This window comes from Molothrus aeneus, chromosome 28 (assembly GCF_037042795.1).
Source record: "Molothrus aeneus isolate 106 chromosome 28, BPBGC_Maene_1.0, whole genome shotgun sequence".
Classification (NCBI taxonomy): Eukaryota; Metazoa; Chordata; class Aves; order Passeriformes; family Icteridae; genus Molothrus; species Molothrus aeneus.
Window position 1 is genome coordinate 1,208,886 of NC_089673.1, and position 17,573 is coordinate 1,226,458.

Sequence of the window (17,573 nt, forward strand, 5' to 3'; positions counted from 1 at the left end):
GGACCAGAAGAACAGAAATAAGAAGGGGAAAGGAAACCCTAGAGAAGAAATTAAAAAAGGCAGACCGTGCAATACAAACCAGATCATGGCTGCTTAGCTAATATGGGCCAACTGCTGCGGAAGAAAAACGTCGAACACCCCAAGTTGTGTAAATTTCTGGTAAACATCTAACACGCACACAAACACACACAACACCAACCTACACACCAACAAAAATATACAGTGGGCTTTGGCTAACCCTGCTTCTTCTAGGGGCTGACTAATGTGGAGAAACTTGAATTGAACTTCAATTCATAGGCAAAAGAAACACTTGACAAATACTTTCTTAACAAAATCTAGACTTAATCAGAACACCACTAAGTGTCCCTTGATTATTCACCACAAGTTTTCCTTTTTCTGAAGGAAACTGCAAATGAACCTTAGATAAGGCTAAATGTCAAATGTGGGTCCAGTTTAAGCTGAACAAGCTGCTGTACCTAAAACCAGCAGAAGGCACTTTGCAAAGAGAAAAATTAAGAAGCTCCAAGAAGATTAAAAAGTCAAAACTAAACAAAACCTACTTTTTCCTCATCTTACAGCAGGAGTCTTCACACCTAACTCAAGGTAAAGCAATTTTAGAGAAAGGCTCAGGGCAGCTTCAGCTCCATGGGAAGGACTGCTGGACTAACACTGATCCCTGTCTCCATGCCGCCAGGTGTCATTCTAACACTTTAAACACACCGGTACTTTTCCAAAAATATAAACTAAAAAGGATTAAAATGTATTTCACTATACTACTCCATCAGGTTCCCATTTAAATTAAACTGATTCCTCAAAGAAAAGTATAAAACCTTAAAATAAATATCTCTGAAAGAATGTATTATTTTAAATAATTCCTGAAATATCATGTTGAACTCAAATTTCAGGTTTTAGTTCTAGGACTACTTCAAGATCAAATCCCAGGCCCACTTAAGGTCAGCATGCATTTTACCACCAATGACCCCTCACTGCCACCAAGGTGCCCACTGCTCTCAGATTTGCCTGCATTCACATCAAGGACCATCCGACACGGCCGAGCTCCGGGGAACGCTGCTGGTCGGGGGGGGCCTTACCGATTCGATGGGCTTGTCTAGAGACGCCTGCTCTATCTCCAGGTGCCCCTCTTCATACTGATCAAAGTGATTGCCCTGCAAGAGAAAACCAGGCTCAGCTCCACAGCACACATTTCCAACAGTTTAGTGTCCAGATATGTTTGGTTAAAGTGTTATATTTCATATAATTTTGCTAACAAATGAACTTATTAAATACAGGCTCAATTCAGTGTATCAGCTATAAGGTTTTAGGGCTTTTTTGGTCCTAAGTCAATTTGATGACAATAATAAACTATTAAAGCTGGCAAAATATTGAACATTTACAATGACAATGCTTCTGGATTTTTTTCCTTAGAAAGTCTATGAAAACACTGAGCACAGGCACCAGTGCCAGCATGGAAACCACACGTGACAAGGAGCAGCAGGAATGGATGTCCCCACCACTGGAAGGCTTTCCCTGAACCAGGAATTTGCTTGAGGGATACATGTGATTTCATACACCTTAAGCCAACAAAACCCCACAGTGGTACCAAAGGAAACCTGTCCCTGTGCCCACAGTGTTGGTCCATGGTGAGGAGCAGCCCTTGCTACAAATCTGAACAGTGATCTGTCTGTGGAAGTGATCCCCAACACACCACACAGCCTTATTCCTGAAGCAGCCCCCCTGCCAGCTGACCACCATCCTCCTTGGAAAAATTGCATCTTCCCATGTTTTGGGGTGAATACTGAGCATGTAGGTTCCTGAGCTAGGATGGCAATGGCAATCTTTGATCTCCAGAACAAGTGTTGGTGCTGGAACACAACAGTGACGGGCCATTTCAGGAAAAGCAAACACCTCCACTGCAGCTCTACCATAATTTGAGGTTTCCGAAACCTCAAATTTCTGAGATTTCAAACATGGTGAACCATTTTGGGCTGTTCAATAGGTCCATGATGCAATATATCCACCGTCACTGGCACAGACCTGGAAAGGAAACACTCAGACTTTCCAGCTGCACACTTGGAAGCAAAAGAAGTGAGATTCCTGCAGCTGGGATGAGACCAAAAGCCACTGAAGGGGGTGGGGTGGTTTCAGCGGGCTCTCCTACATTCCCAGGCCCCACTCAGTGTCACAGGAGCTCCAGGAGATGCCAAGCCTTGGCTGCCACCCCCAGTCCCCCCTCAGTACCACTGGAACCTCTGGCTGCTCTGTGCACACCAAACCCCTGGCAGGTTCTGTTTGCATCCCAGCTCCACAGTCCCTTGGAGCAGGAACACACAACACTGCTGCCAAGAGAAACATGTTGTCACCCTCCTCCTTCCACCAATACCAACTTTTCCTTCTGCAAGAATTTTAATGGAAGCCAGCACCCGAAAGAGCAAACTGCAGTTGGAACAGACTGACAGTTGGAACACTACAAGCCAGGCAGCGGCCTCCAAAAATCCTCTGGAAGGAGTGTTCCTATGCAGCAATGTAAATCTGCAAGGGAACATCCTGAGTAAAACCTGGTGCCAAGAGAAGGTGCTTTGATGCTGGTGCCCCAACTTCCAGCCCATCCATCACCTGCAGGCCCTGGTGGTGAGTTCACCCTGGCCACGCTCTGCTCCTGGGCATTGCCTTTCCCATGGCCTCTCCAGAGCAAATCTGGGGTTTAATCTGCAGGCAGCAATCCACTCCCACTCTTTTTTTTGGACAGCCTTCAAGGAGCAAGCTGAAGGCAAACTTACTATGCACAAGCAATCGTTGAGCTGCTTTGGAAGGCTAACAAAGCTCAGAGACAGCGTGGTGTGGATGCACAGACTTTGTGTGTGAGGAGTCCAGCAGCCCACACCAAAATACACCAAAAACTTGCCTCAGTGGCTGGGGGACACCCCAGCCTCCCAAAATATAGTGCACAAAAGAACCAGAACAGTCAGGAGTGCACATGCTGCCAACACTGGCAAAAGCACATTGCTAAACTTCACCTATTAAAACATTAAACTGACATAATGTTCAGTTAACCAACAGCTGAAACCCTCTCAGCACAAACCCAGACACATCCCTGCACCTCCTTCCACCTGCTGCCTGCAGGTAGCTCAGCACACACCTCCAAATGATCTGGAATAGTAAATCCTGCTGCCCACTCCCCAGCTCCTCTGGTGGCTCCCTGCCAAGGCACAGAAAGCTGTTTGTACCGAGGCAAGGGTCAATCCCAGCTCGAGGGCAGCACGCCTTGCTGCTCCAGGCTTCACAAGTCACTTCTTCAGTGCTTAAAACAACATCTCCTCCCTGAAACTATGCAAAAGGCTGGGCACTCCCTGTGCCATGGCCAGAGAATCAGAGAGCAAACAAAGCCTTTATCTCTGAGTTCTGGTGATCCCACCACTACCCACTCCATGGATATTTTGGGGGTTATTTTTTATTTTCTTATTCTTTGGGGTTTATGATATACTTGATCTCTACTTGTTCCTGGTCCAAACAGCTGCAATACTAAAACTGGAGCTTTTCAGAGAGGCAGGTGCTGCCTGTCTCTGTAAGTCCTGGGCATAAAAAGGCCATGGAGCACAGGGAACAGGCCCTGTGGGAATGCTGCCAGCCTGCTCCTGGCTCAGGAGGGTGTTTCAGGCTTGGAAATTCAAGGCTTCAAAATAACAAAGTGTCCAAACGGAGCCAAAATCAATACCCATCACAGAGACAGCTCTTTATTTATCAATACTTAGAAAAAATGATAAAGGGAAAATTCCCTTCCACCATAAAGCAGCTTATCCTGGAAAAAGGCAAGCAGACAATCCAATGGTTACTGTGAGGTTGGATTTATGGGGGTTCAGGCCAGTGATGTTTAATCAGCTAAAAGAAAAATAAAAATGGCTCTATGGCTATGGCCACAACAATGCTGTTTGCCTTCATGGGGATCCCAGGCCTTTTGGAGCTGGAAGCAGCACAGTCTGTCCCTTTGCTTCTTCATCCCTGGAGCTGGCTAAGGAACAAGTTGGGGGGAATTCCATCTGTTTCCCTCTTTTCCAATCCTACAAACTGGTGCATTGAATGTATCCATAAAACATTTCTGGTTTGCTGTACCTTAAGACAATGAATCAGAAGAACACAAAATACTTTAACACTTAAATCCAACAATTAAATAAACCCTAAATGCTGGATCTGTTGAGAACACATTTCTGGCAAACACAAACCCCAAGCACTGACCATGTTTCAGTATAATTCTGAAGTGTGTCTTCTGCAGACGAGAGATGCTTCCTACTTCAGAGGAAACCTTTATGTGAAAGGAAGAATTCAACCCCATGGGTACTAGGACATGAAATAACAGCTGCACTAAACCCAGCACTACTCAGAACCTATTCCCAAACCTTCTTCCTGTATGACTTACAGAGATGCAGTAAATTCCCAGCCCTGGGAGCTTCCAGTGCTCCTGTGGACAAGGATTTTGGGGCTGACTGCAGCCCCCTCCTCCCACTCATCCCCTGCCCCTCCATTTCACAGCTGCTTGTATCAGGTTCTCCCACTTCTGCTTTGTGAAACAAGATGTGTTGCACTGTCCCTTTCTCACAGACACTTCTCCATCCACCCTGGAACAGCAGAGCAAGTAAGATGAGAGGCTTCCACTTAAGCACCATTTATTGCTCTTTGTGCTACACTGGGTGCTCCGACACTGGTGTTTCCCTATAACCACACTGAAATTCAAGATATTTTCCTACTTCATGAGAAGCAAGGACAAGCCTCCAGCATGCAAACACTCCTCATTACACACCAGACACACCACTTGGCTTCCTTGTGCATTCTTCTCCAGGAGCCAACATGTTTGTGCCCTGTAATTTTTGTGTAATATCGTCTGAACTTTGGCTCTCTATGCACTCTGGTTACTCACAGTCACATGTTCTCTGCTCTCTCCTCCACTTTCCCATTGTTTGAACTTTGCTTGAAGCTCTTGGCCAAACCTTCTTAGAGCCCTCACATGCTGAATATGACATTTGAAAGATCAACCAACAAAAGCTGCCTCCATGTCAGATTTCAACTCTTGTTCTCCCTTTTTTGGACTGTAAATACTTTGGAGCCCTGGCTCAACAAATGCCATTTTGTCCCAGATCATACCCAGTGGAGTTATTTCATTTCCTGGGACAATTCAAGTTAATAGTTCTGGGGAAGAGCATTGCTGCTTCCTTCCTACTTACAACGTCCCAAACATTGTGGCAGTGAAACCACACCCAGTCAGCATCATAAAAAAAATTTAAGAAACTTAATTACACTTTCATCCCAAAATCCTCAGTGGCAAGAACTGTTGCCAATAAATCACTCAATGCAAGTGAAATGAATTGTTGATTAAAGCCCATTTATCACAGTTTAGCACCACAGAATTCACTCTGTCCCTCTCATATAGAGGTGCTGTATATGAAGCAAAGGTGGGTTACCACAAAGCCACACAGAAATCACTGAGGGGGGGAACCCTTTAAAATCTTCACAATGACAAGAAGAAAATAGACTCTCTCCTTTCCTCTCACACCCCAAAGGGTGTATCCAAAACCAGAGCTGGGTCATGAGCACTGCCTGCATTTCTAAGTCACCTAAAGCACCATCAACACAATGACAAAATAAGGATGAGTCACTTCAACTGCTTTAGGCCCATCAGACCTCCCTGGATATTAATTACTCCACTGCCCTGTGCAATCCTCCCGAGCACGAAGGATATTAAGATGTCAGCATCCATACAGTGCCCATTCCTGATGGAATGAGTGGTTTCTTTGATGAACAGCCCTAAGTTATCCATGTATTATTCCCAAAGAAAATGTGGCAGTCTCCCACCCAGCAGCTGGGCCAGAGAGCTCCTGGGACACAAAGGAGCAGGACAATGGGAGTGTGGGGGACACATTCAGGACCCCTGCCCTCAGCTGTGCCTGGGCTCCAGCAGAGAGAGCCCTGTCACACCAGCCTGGTGTTATTAACAGCAGAGAGGATAAGGGGAGTTAAAAGCCCAACACAAGTCAGACAGCAAGAGCCCAGGACTGGAAAACGCTCCAATCACAAGGGACAACGCCTTCAGTGCTGTGAATGGAGCAAAATAGGAAAAGATTCTGGCACAAAACCCTGCAGCTCTGCCTGGGAGCATGAAAGCAGGGCTGGCTGGGGAGGGAATGGGCAGAATGCAGCTGCTGAGACGTCACAGCAGAAACAACCTATTTACATCCCTCCTGGATTGCAGCACTGGCTCAGGAAGGCACTCAGCAACGCTGCTTCGTGAGACCACGCCAATAACAATCCAAAGAAAGCAATTTTGCAGAAAAGCCTTACTATACTCACTGTTATTATTTCTTAAATGCACTGGAAAAGAGCACAGCATGATCATGACTGCTTAACTGCACTTGAAAAGAGTGAGGTGTGCTCCTTAAGATATTCAAAATTTAGTTTTATGCTAGGAGAGTACCAGAAAAAGACTCAAAAAAATCACATTTATATTGCATTTACCTTAGAAAATGGAATTTTAAAACATTAAAAGCAAACCAGCACCACTTTTTCATATTCTATTTATCCATCAATTCAATCAATAAATCTTAAACTCCAAAAACATAACATCAAGCCATAAAATTCAGGGTTGTTACCCACAAGTATCACTTGAAAGCATTTAACCAAGCCCACTCCCAAAAGCCCTGCAGGCATTAGGCTGAGAACAGCAGCTGAGACACAGGAATATCCAAAAAGATAAATTGAGTCCCCCCCCCCAAAAAGGCCATTTTCTAGTGTGGATAAAGCCAGGGCAGGCCACATGAGCTGCAGATCCCAGAATGTTTTGCTCCCGCGGCTGGGAAGCACAGCTGACATTTCCTGCTGCCCTCCCGGGATGGGTCAGCACAGATGCAAGGTCTGAGCACAGGGAACTGGAGCAGCATCTGAGCACAAGGGAGCAAATGCCATCTTGCCAAATTCTCCCTCTCTGCAGGCACACAGCATGCCCATGGAGCAGGGGAAAAACCCTCTGATTCCAGAATGAATATCCTGTTAAAACTGAAATCTCTTCTAGAGGAGATGGAGCAAGTATAAAATCTTGAGGTGGATAAGGCACCCTCACATCCATCCCCTTTTCCCAAAGCTGGCTCCCAGCACTCTTGCCAACATCCCACATCCAGGACTCCTGGGTGAATGCTGCCTGTCCAGCACAGGCACAGTGGCCAAGAGGCCAGGAATGGCTCTGCTGAGCCCTGATGGAGCACCAGCCTCTTGCCTGACCCAAAGACCAGGAATTTCAGCAATCCACCATCAACACTCATCCCATGCTGTATTTAGTTCTCTCTTGACAAACCTCTCCAGACGTGCTGGTTTCACTTCTCTGTGCAGGGCCTGAGGGTGAGACACCCACCACCTGCAGTGGCACATGTGGGACAGGCAGGATCAAAACTCATTCCAGGCATGGATGAGATACAAGAGGTACAAGTGCCAAGGTCTGCTCTGATTTATCTGTGGGGCTCTATCACCAACATCACCGCTGACCTCACAGCGAGTTTCAGCCAAGAGCAGTGGGGGAAGGAAGGTGTTTAAACCCAAATGCAGCTCCCCATGACTGATTGTTGTGTTTATTACACACAATCAAAATATAATGGGTTTCTAATACCTCTGCAAGATCCACACCTCCCTACGCAGGCTGACTGCAGATCTCAGTAGTAATTCAAGCTGCCCTTTGCAGCTCAGCAGGGCCTGATGACTCTATACCATGGAAGGGCTCCAAAATGTAATTGATGCAGACAACCATGTTGGTGTTTAGAAATGCATCCAAAGAACTCAAAAACAACTCCAGGAAAGTGTGGCTTACAGCGTTTTTTGAATATTCATTATACACCCAGCAAAAAATACATTTTTAAGACCAACATGCACCTAGGAGATGGCTCCATCCAATCCTGGAAACGTTCTTGGATAATTATAAAGGCCACATGGGTTCTCAAAGCTATAAAAAGCAATACAAAAGCAACTTTGTATTGGCACCTGAAAAGCCTTTGTTAATGCTTCCCAGAACAAAATCATCCTTTTTCCTGTTGTTCCCTGCAGTGTCTGTAAAGACACGCACAGAAAAAAATATCACAGATTCTTTCCTAGCAACGCAGAGGTGAAGCATTCCCAAACAACACGTTCTCACTGCCCTCCACACACCGGGAATTGCTTCCCCAGACCTTTCCCTGGAGTACAAGTGGGAAGTATGGACACAGCACATCTGCACACCCCCAGAAACAGCTGAATATTTACAGTCAACATCTTGTGAAAGCTGCAGCAAAACCTCATTTTCAGCAGACACACACATCAATTATTCCGAGAGTACTTAACAGGAAAATCCTCTCAAGTCAATACAACAAAAGCAATCACTCGAGACTTGGAGATGAATTTAAATTGGCACAGTTTGAAAGAAGCACCTTGGAATTGCACATTGAGAAGCTGATGGCACCTTTTGTTTACCAAACTAAGAATTAATTTTGACAAAACTCTTCCTGCTAAGTCCAAAAACACTGAAAACTCACTCAGCAGAACACATTTAAGACTAGTCACAGGTCAAGCGGTTTAAACCAGGAAAACGTGCACATAAATACCCACTTAGAGCTGTCCAAACAAAAACATGCTCTACAGTTCAGAGATAAACAGCTTGTACCACACAAGGAGTGGGAGCCAGAGGCAGGTCTCTGCTTTGCATACTTTGGCAGCAAACAAGAACAATTTCGTGTCTTTCAGATTCCTTCTGCTGCACCACCAGCAGCTGTGGATCTGTTCCAGCACACGAGGGATGCTCTGCAGCCCTTCAGCCAAGCTCTACCCAAGAGCCAGCACCAGCCTCACTCACCCAATTCTCTCTTTGTCATTTTTAATGTGCCCTGATGCAGAAGTTGCTGCAGCTTTTAGCACCCACATCTTCATGGCTAACCAGGACCTTCAAACAACCAAAGAACCATGGAAGGGGTTGGGTGGAGAAGGACCTTCAAGATGACCTTGTTGCATCCCCTGCAGGGGACAGTCTTCCACTATCCCACGGTGCTCCACCTGGCCTTGGACACTTCCAGGGATGGGGCAGCCTCAGCTTCTCTGGGTAAGCTGGGCCAGGGCCTCACAGGGAGGAATTCCTTCCCAACTTCCCATCTAACCCTGCTCTTTGTCAGTGGGAAGACATTTCCCTTATCCCGTCCCTCTGTCCCAAGTCTCCCTCCAGATCTCCTGGAGCCCCTTTAGGCCCTGAAGGGGCTCTGAGCTCTCCCTGGAGCCTCCTCTTCTTCAGATGAGCACCCCCAGCTGTTCCAGCCTGGCTCCAGAGGGGCTCCAGCCCTCAGAACAGCTCCATGGCCTCCTCTGGACTCACTCCAGCAGCTCCATGTCCTTCCTGTGCTGGGGACAGCTCTGCAGGTGGGATCTCACCTGAGCAGGGCAGAATTTCCCCCTCACCTGCTGCCTGTGGTTGGTTCCTGGGCTGCCAGCAAAGCTGAGTCACTGAACTTCTCATCAAACAATCCCCCCTGTCCTGCTCCTCAGAGCTGCCTTCAATCCATTCTCCCCCAGCCTGGATTTGTGCTTGAAGTGACCCAGGTGCAGGACTGTGCTCTTGTCCTTGCTGAACTCCATGAGGTTCACACAGACCAACCTCTCCAGCCTGTCCAGGTCCCTCTGATGTCCCTTCCCTCCCGTGGGTGACCACAGCAGACAGTACAAGGCAAAGAGAAACCACCCTGGTGGAACAGGGTGCCAATCATGTAATATCCAAGGTCTAATCTATTTACCCCTATGAACTTCCAAGCTTCCATAATATTATCTGCCTTTGCTTTCTTCCTACAGTGTCTGACTTGATAAAGAATTGTTTCTAAACCAAAATCTCACAGACAATCTCCCTCAGGAGCACATTAACAGGATTCAAACTCCATTCAATACTGTTATCAATGACCAGAGGAAACAAGAGCACCTGCAGCTCAGTTTGCAGATCAGATCCCAACAAAGAGGGAGCAACAGTGAGGATGTGTTGGAACAGAGCAACCTGACCCATGTAAGAGTGGCTTCAACTCCCTAACACCACGTCTGCTTTCACAGAGCCCTGTACAAACACAGCCACAGCACAGGGATGCATCCAGCAGGCTGAGAAATCCCAGTTAAAACCTCCTCACACAACATGGCAACAGAAAGGATAAAAATACAGTCCAAGGGTGTGCAACAAAGGAAGGGCAAACACAAAAAAAGCAGTAAATAGATGTTTATCTCTCAGTAAAAAAAAAGATGTTTATCTCAGTATGTTATACCAGGTAAGAGTCTGTTTTAGACTCCTCTGAGCAAGTTTTCCAATTACAAGTGTTAACAATTTAGGATGCAGAAAGCTGTAATTACACAGAGAACAATAACAGAATTCAGAGCCATTATGGCTCTCAGAAGCTAAAATTGAGCAGAAATGCTGTATATGACTTCACATAAGAGGACAAAGAGTAGTAATGTGTGCTTTGGTGCAGCAGAGAAAGACATAAAGCTCAGCAAAGAGCTAAAAATAAAGAAAATCTAGAAGAAAAATTAAGGAAAATGCAGCTTTCAATGGCTAAACTACTAGAACAATCTACAAAGCAAAATGTTCCCCATCACCAGTTGTCTTCAAGGGAGAGATTCTGCAGCCAAACACAAACTCCTGGGCTCAGAACTGGGTCAAAATGGGAACTGAAACTTAAGTGATACCTGGATTATTAAAGCCACCATCCTAATATTAACTTCTGGCTTTAAATGGCCAAAATCTCAAATTAACTGCCCATAGAGTTGCCTGAAGGGAGAAAGCAGCAAGAATTACTAAAACTTTAAAACCATGTGGTAGGAGAAAAGCTTCTGTCAACTGAGGAAGTGCTGCCCTAGAACTGCAGCAATGCTTTTTATCAGATGAGCTCCACATTCCCACCCGAGAGTGGCAGGAGCCTGGGTAGAGGGGTGGATTTTGTCTTGGAGAAGGTGACTCAGAAGAAGCTGAGGCAGCTCAACCATGGCTTGTAGGACTGTAGGATCAAGTGTTTCCCTTCCCTTTCACTGGGCCTCAGCAATGGAGACCATCACTGTAGGAGAGAAGTGACAACACAGACTGGGGGAAGGCACAACCAAGACAGGAAAGGTCTATATAAAATCACCTCACCACATGAATCCCAGAAATCCACACTGAAGTTCAGACCCTACTGTGATGTTCTAAAACTGGACCAATACCACTTGATCTACTTTAGAACACATTTCCCCCAGTCCTCTCCCCCCCTCCTCGCTCACACAGGGAGGTTAAAAAAATCAGTCACAGTTCTGCTGTTCCTGCTTTGCTCAACTGAAAGGTCAGAACGTCCTGCCAAGGAGGTAAGAGCTCTATTCTTCCTGTGCTGGGCCCACACCCGAAATATAACCTGAATCAAATGATAAATTAAGATCTCAAAACAATTCTAATCGATCTTCTAAAATCTCAGATTAATTCTTCAGTTAGAAAACAGCCCATGGAAAGGCAGAGGCTGCCTCCTGACTGCTTGCAGCTACTCCTGCCAAAGGCAAACTCACACCCCAGGATCCTGATCAGCTGAAAGCTCAGCGTAACAGATTTTGCAGATTCCTCGTTCCCCCACATTAAGTTTTTCTTTTCCCAATTAGTAAAGGCAGGCAGAGAAAATGCCCCTCTTTATCTCTCTGCAGGGCATGAGCTCCCAGTGCCACATCACCCCGAGCAGCTGGTCCTGCTGAAGGACATGAAAACCAAATGCACTTCCCTTAGGCAGCACCTGGGAAGTGAAGGGAGGCTGCAGCCATGGGCACACTGGTTAAGGATGGATTCTAAACCCCCTCGCTGCTGGCCCAGCTGTCCAGCAAAGCGCTGCCTAAGCTGCTTGGGAACAGAACTTATCCCTGACATTCTGCCAATTAAAAAGCACAAAATCCCCCTGCCAGCAGTGCTCAGCTCAACCTGCTGGAAGCAGGCAGGGCCAGAAGCACAGCGATGTGCTGGCTTAGCTCTTCAAATCCTTTGTGGAGGGAAAGAAAAATAACCACCTATCTTCTTGGAATTAGCAGGCATACCCAAGCTGAGATTCAGACTGGTCACACTTCCACCCAGCAGGGAAAAGCAGGCATGGCTCTTCCTGCTGGGTGGAAGTGTTATTCCATTGCACAGACTACACAACAGCACAAAAACAAGAGACAGAACAGCCTGTGTTCCGTCTGGCTAATGATGCCAGCAAGTGCAATGTACGTAGGAAGAGGAAATTATTGTACACATAGACACATATGGCTGGTAATATTTCTGCTTCAACAATGAAAAGGAGAAAAATGCAGCAAGAAAACATTTTCTCAACATCTGGGAGTAAGTGGGAGCTCCACTGGATTTCAGGGAGACATCCATGATATTTATTCTTTGAGCTTGCATACCTGATCTGAAGAATAAAATCATTGCAAATGCTTTTAAAATAGCACTAAAAATATATATATTTACTTATTGCAGCAGTTTCATATGTCCATACAGCTTTCATTAATGCTCCTACAATATTCTGTTAGCATCATCTACAGCTATTGTTCAGAATTCCTCAAAGTTATGGTGGCTCCCATTTGTCTCTGCCAGGGAAGCCCATCAGTCATGGGGACAGTGGCACAGACAAGTGACAGAGCCCATAACAGATTCCCCAGCCCTTCAAGAAATAAGCTTGTCAGAAACTCAAAAATAACCTCTCTTGGATAGGTTGGGATTTATTTGGATAAACCACCCAAGACTCCACTTGCCATTGCAGAATCTAGAAGAGAGGAAAGAGAAGGAAGGTCAGGGATATCCCAGGAAGGTCAGGGATATTCCTCTCCTCCATTAATCCATTTCCCTGTCCAAGGCTCCCAAACGAAGTCCTGTGCTGGCCTGGGAAGGGAAAATCCCCAGGACAGGCAGAGCACAGCTCAAGGCCTTAGTATGGAGCTGCCCTCAGATTCAGCACCTGCAAAAGACACTCAAAACCAGGGGCTTTCCAAGTTTCTCTAAGGTTTCAGAGCTTAAAGCAAAAAGGGAAGAGGATCTAAGCCTTTAGTGTGGCTTCTAAAGCTACAGAGCACAGCAACAGCACAACAATTCTGTGAGGAAAAGCCCAAGAGCTGCCTAATAGCTCACTGCAGTGATATCCTCCAGTGCCACTCCTGCTCCTTTGGCAATTTCAACTTCCAAACTGCCCTCAGCTTCAAGGTTCCTTCCACCTCTCCAACACAGAGAGGAGTCCCTACAATTTCACCTATACAATCATTCTCCTCTCCCTCCACACCAGGACCTTCATCCTTAGGGATATATGACTTTCCTATCCTTACACAAGCCACTCTTCTCCCTGGAACTCCCTGGGAGGAGCATCACTCCCTCTGCAGCTCTCTTCAGCCACATCACTGTGGGAAGATCCCTCACTCCTCTTATCTCTCCAGTTCTCGGCTGATCCCTCTGCACAACCCAGCAGAACCCTTCTCCCCTGAGCACCTTTCAAGCACTACAGACCATGGACACCCTCTCTTTCTCAGCTGATTTAGGTCCTTCCCTCCTGATTTTCCTGCAGTGCTGTATGTTTCCATTCCAGCCTCCCTGATAGCACTGATCTTTCTTCAGTCAGGCACAGGGGAGGGAGGAACAGCTCCCAGCAGCTCTCACCTTTAATCCACTTTTCCCCAGCATATCAGAAGGTCAGAAACCCGAGGATCACCTCTGCTAACCCTGCACTGCCAGCTCTTCCCTGCCTACAGTGCTCAATCTGCACTCTTGCCAAACTGATCCTCCCAAGCCAGACTCTTTCCAGCTTCTCTCCAGAAAGGCAGCTGATAATGATGAGAACTCTGAAATGCTTTTTTTTCATCCAGTGACTTTTTCATTAGCCACATCACTAATCCCAAGATATGTGCCTTCCTTCCAAACAGCTAAAAGGTTCCTTTGACCTATACTCTTTACTCCCAACCTTTTGCTCCTCTCCCCACACTGCTACACATCCTTTCACTTTGAGATCACAAGTAGATCACCCTAGAACAAAACCCAAGAGCTCTCCTCAGCCTCCCTCCCCACACTGCATCCATCCCTGATCAAGCTGTGTAATTTTAGAGCCTGTCTCCCTCTGGCCATGCTCCCTGGGACTCGCCAGCCTGGCAGGGACATGGATCACATCCAGAGTCACACCTGCTCCAAGGACAGAAATTTCACCTGCCAAAGAGCTACAGCTGTGTGAAAAGGGCATCCCTAACACCAAGAGAAACACTTCTGGTTTTGCTATATTTGCACACCAGGATTTTCTCCAAAGGCACAAATGGGTGTATTTTCTACCTATGGCCACAGCAGCCCTGCAAATACCCAACACAGCATGCATTTCCTGTATTCCACACCCATGTTACAGCTCAAGCAATCTCTGTCTCAATACAGAGAAGAAAACTCAAAAGTCTTCTCTGAAAGTGATTTTCAACCTTATTTTTCCTTCTTCTTCAGCCAAAAGCTTTCCTCCATCAATATACTGTGGGAAAACTGTTAGATTGCCCAGCTGTCAGGGGTAGGTGCACAGGCCCCTGAGCTCCCAAAATTCAGTGTGACCTTGTCCCAGTCCCCCTCAGATCTTCTCTTCCATAGCTGTTTTCACCTTCAGTCCTCTGCAGCCTCAACCAGCTCCAAACTGCTCCTCCCAGGGGAGCAATTCCACTTTTCCCTCACAGGAAGCTTTAACACAAAATAAAATGTGTCTCTTCTCCCTGGCATATTTTCAGGCAGGGAAGAACAGAGCAGTGACCCTTCCATAAAACCAAACTCTATCATTTTATTTTTCACTCCAGTCTATGGGAAGGACAAGGAAAGCCTGGTATTTAGCACAGATAAATCCCAATTTAGAACAGTGTCCTTTTTTAAAGTCAAGGGTTGTGACTTCAGTTATTGTCCCCAGGCACACTCAGCAGCTTCCAAGATCTTGGGATCGGGTAATGGAGCTGAGTTTCCTCCCTGACATCACCACACACTCCCCCAGTGTGTCCAGAGCCACGACACACTAACAGGTTTTGCCACTACAATTATTTTTCTTGCCATGGGGTTTCCCCACAAAGGGACAGGAACAAGGACACGACTGCAGAGCTCACCTGTTCCCTGGGCACAGCCACAGTACCCTACTTGGTTTGGGTTTCCCATCTCTCCCTTACCAAAGGATTACAAGAAATCTGTTTCAAGCCCAAGATCTGGCTCGCTCCACTTCCTGAAACACAAACTTCAAAGCCAAATAGACTATTCCAGTGTTAATTATGGCTCATTTCTTCATTGAAGGAAATGAAGGATGCAAACAAGTCCACGTTTGGGGCTGTGGCAGGAGCCAAATCTCCATCCTCAGAGATGCACACAACCACGCTGGTATTTATTTTCTTGTGTGTTTCTAGCATAGTTTAGTGACAATTTTTGAAGCGTGCATCCCTTATAACATCCAGAAACAACATAAATTAGTCACTCCTGGATGTCCTGACTGCTTCCAAGACTGCACCTTAATGCCAGATGAAGCAGAATTACGCAAGCTGCACATTATAAAAACTCTCCCAGGTCTTTGGGTGAAAGGCCCGAGTGTGGATGAACAGCACCATTCCAAGGCAGGCTCCCGAAACAAGGACCCACAGAACAGCTCATCCACGACTCTCCTCGAGCAGCGTTATCCTCGCTCCTTTTGTTTTCCTTTCTAACCCCGAGACTCTCTCAGGCTGAAGTCAGAGAACAACATGTCATTGTTCGAGCTTAATGAGTCAACGTTAATTTCCCCATTGTTTATTTAAACCCCCTTTCAAACAGCATCAGTAGCGTTAATTACGTTGAAATACTGATGTTTTGGCGAGGGGGCCGGGTGTGAGAAGGAAGAAGCGTTTTTACCACAGACAAGGGGGTCGCTGGCAGATGTTCGTACGGCGCGGTGCGGGTCTCGGGGGGAGTGATCCGAACCCTCACCGAGGGTGGGTGATTCCCCTCATCGAGGGCATCGTTCCCTCACCGGGAAGGAGCCCAAGCCCTCCCGGGGGTGGTCGGTCCCATCACTGCAGGAGGGTTGATCCCCTCACCCTCTTCCCCTGCGCGGGATCGGCCCCTCGCCACCACCGGCACAACACGCCGCCCGCTGCCCCCCGTGCCCGGGCAGCCCTCCCGAGCCGCGGGTCACCCTGACAGCCGGCCCCGGCCCCCCACGCTCCCCTCGGTGCCGCTCCCCGCCGCGGCGCAGCGCCGGGCCCGCACACAAAGCCCCGGTGGGGGGGTGGGGAGAAGGCGGCGGAGCCCAGCCCGAGGAGCCGCGGCCGCACGAGGCGGCACGAGGGAAGTACCTGGAAATCTCTGTCCTCGTTGAAGCGGGAGAACCTGTCCGCCATTTCGCGCCGGCCCAGCCCGGCCCGGCCCCGCTCCGGCCGCCGCCGCCTCCGCCCTCAGCGCCGCCCGCCTGCACCGCCCCCGCCGCACCGCGCATGCGCCGCCCGAGGGTCACGTGCGCGGCAACGTGGGTCACGTGATCGGCAACGACGGGGGTCCCTCACGGCAGCGCCAACGCGCGGAGCGGAGTGGCTGCTGCAGCGGGACCTGGCGGGGCGGCGGCGGCAGGACCGGCCTGGAGACAGCGGCACGCCGGGGGTCGGCACGCCAAGGGGCGGAACGGGCTCGCACGGCCGGCCGCGCCCTCAGGGCTCCGCTGCGGCAGGTCACGTCCCGCCGAGCCTCGCTGCGCGTCTGACTGCAGATGGCAGCGCGCATGCCCGCCCCGGCAGCCAGTGGGGGCGCGAGCGGCGGCACGCGCGCGCCGGACAACCAATGAGGGCGGGAGTAGCGCACGCGCCTGCCTAGCAGCCAATTAGGGCGCGAGCTACTGCGCAGCGCGGGGCACCATTTCCCACCCGCTGCAACGCGCATGTGCAAAGGCGTCACACGGCGAGGGCTCGACATGGAGAGCGCGAGCTCCGCTTCAGCCTTCCCGCCCTCCCGGCTCGAGCCAATGGGAGCTGCCCCAGTCGCTTGAATGATGGACATGTGAGCCAATGGGAGCGCGGGCTCGCCACCGCCCCCCAGTGTGCGCAGCGGGCCGTGCCGCCTGCTGGCGCGGCGCATGCGCAGAGCCGGCTCGGCGGGGCCCGCGCGGGGGTGGCTGAGGGCGGCCCGGGGCCCCTCGGCGCTGGGAGCGGCCCGGGGCCGGTGAGCCCTCACGGGGATCGCAGAAACCGCACCCAGCTCTGAGGTGGTGCCCAGCACTAATCCTGAGCGCATCGCGGTGCTCAGAGCCAGCCCCGCGGTGCAGCCCAGCGCCCGACAGAGCCCCGTGCTCGTATCCCCGGCTCCTGCCGCAGCCCTCAGGCCGGGCTGTGAAGGCCTCTCCTCTCCCCTGAGTGGGAAGTGTGTGCCCCAGCCCTGCCCTCTGCAGGCCACAGCTGCAGGGCCACGGATAGTACCCTGGGGCTGGGGACTGGTGCTTGGTCAGGGTCTGGAGTCTGGGCCTGGTTTAGGATCGGGGTCGGGTCTCGGATCCAGATCTGGGTCTGGATTTGGGGGCCAGGACTGGGGGCTTGGGGCTGTTTGATGGATTTGGGGACCA

General features: G+C 48.9%; 1 protein-coding gene across 3 annotated transcripts in view; it reads right to left on the minus strand.

Annotated features, from left to right (window-relative positions):
• GPATCH8 (G-patch domain containing 8) overlaps nucleotides 1–16,411 on the minus strand; it is a 55,390-nt gene extending 38,979 nt beyond the window's left edge. For 2 of the 3 annotated variants that reach the window (XM_066566699.1, XM_066566700.1), the window contains exon 1: nucleotides 1,092–1,146. Coding sequence is in view for 1 of the 3 variants with exons in the window: in XM_066566698.1 (XP_066422795.1) it covers nucleotides 1,092–1,166; nucleotides 16,321–16,365 (120 nt within the window). In the remaining 2 variants the exon portion in view is untranslated. Of the gene's footprint in view, nucleotides 1–1,091; nucleotides 1,167–16,320 lie in introns of those variants that run through there. The other variant, XM_066566698.1, reaches the window with a different exon arrangement.
• Between the last annotated feature and the right edge of the window lie 1,162 nt (nucleotides 16,412–17,573).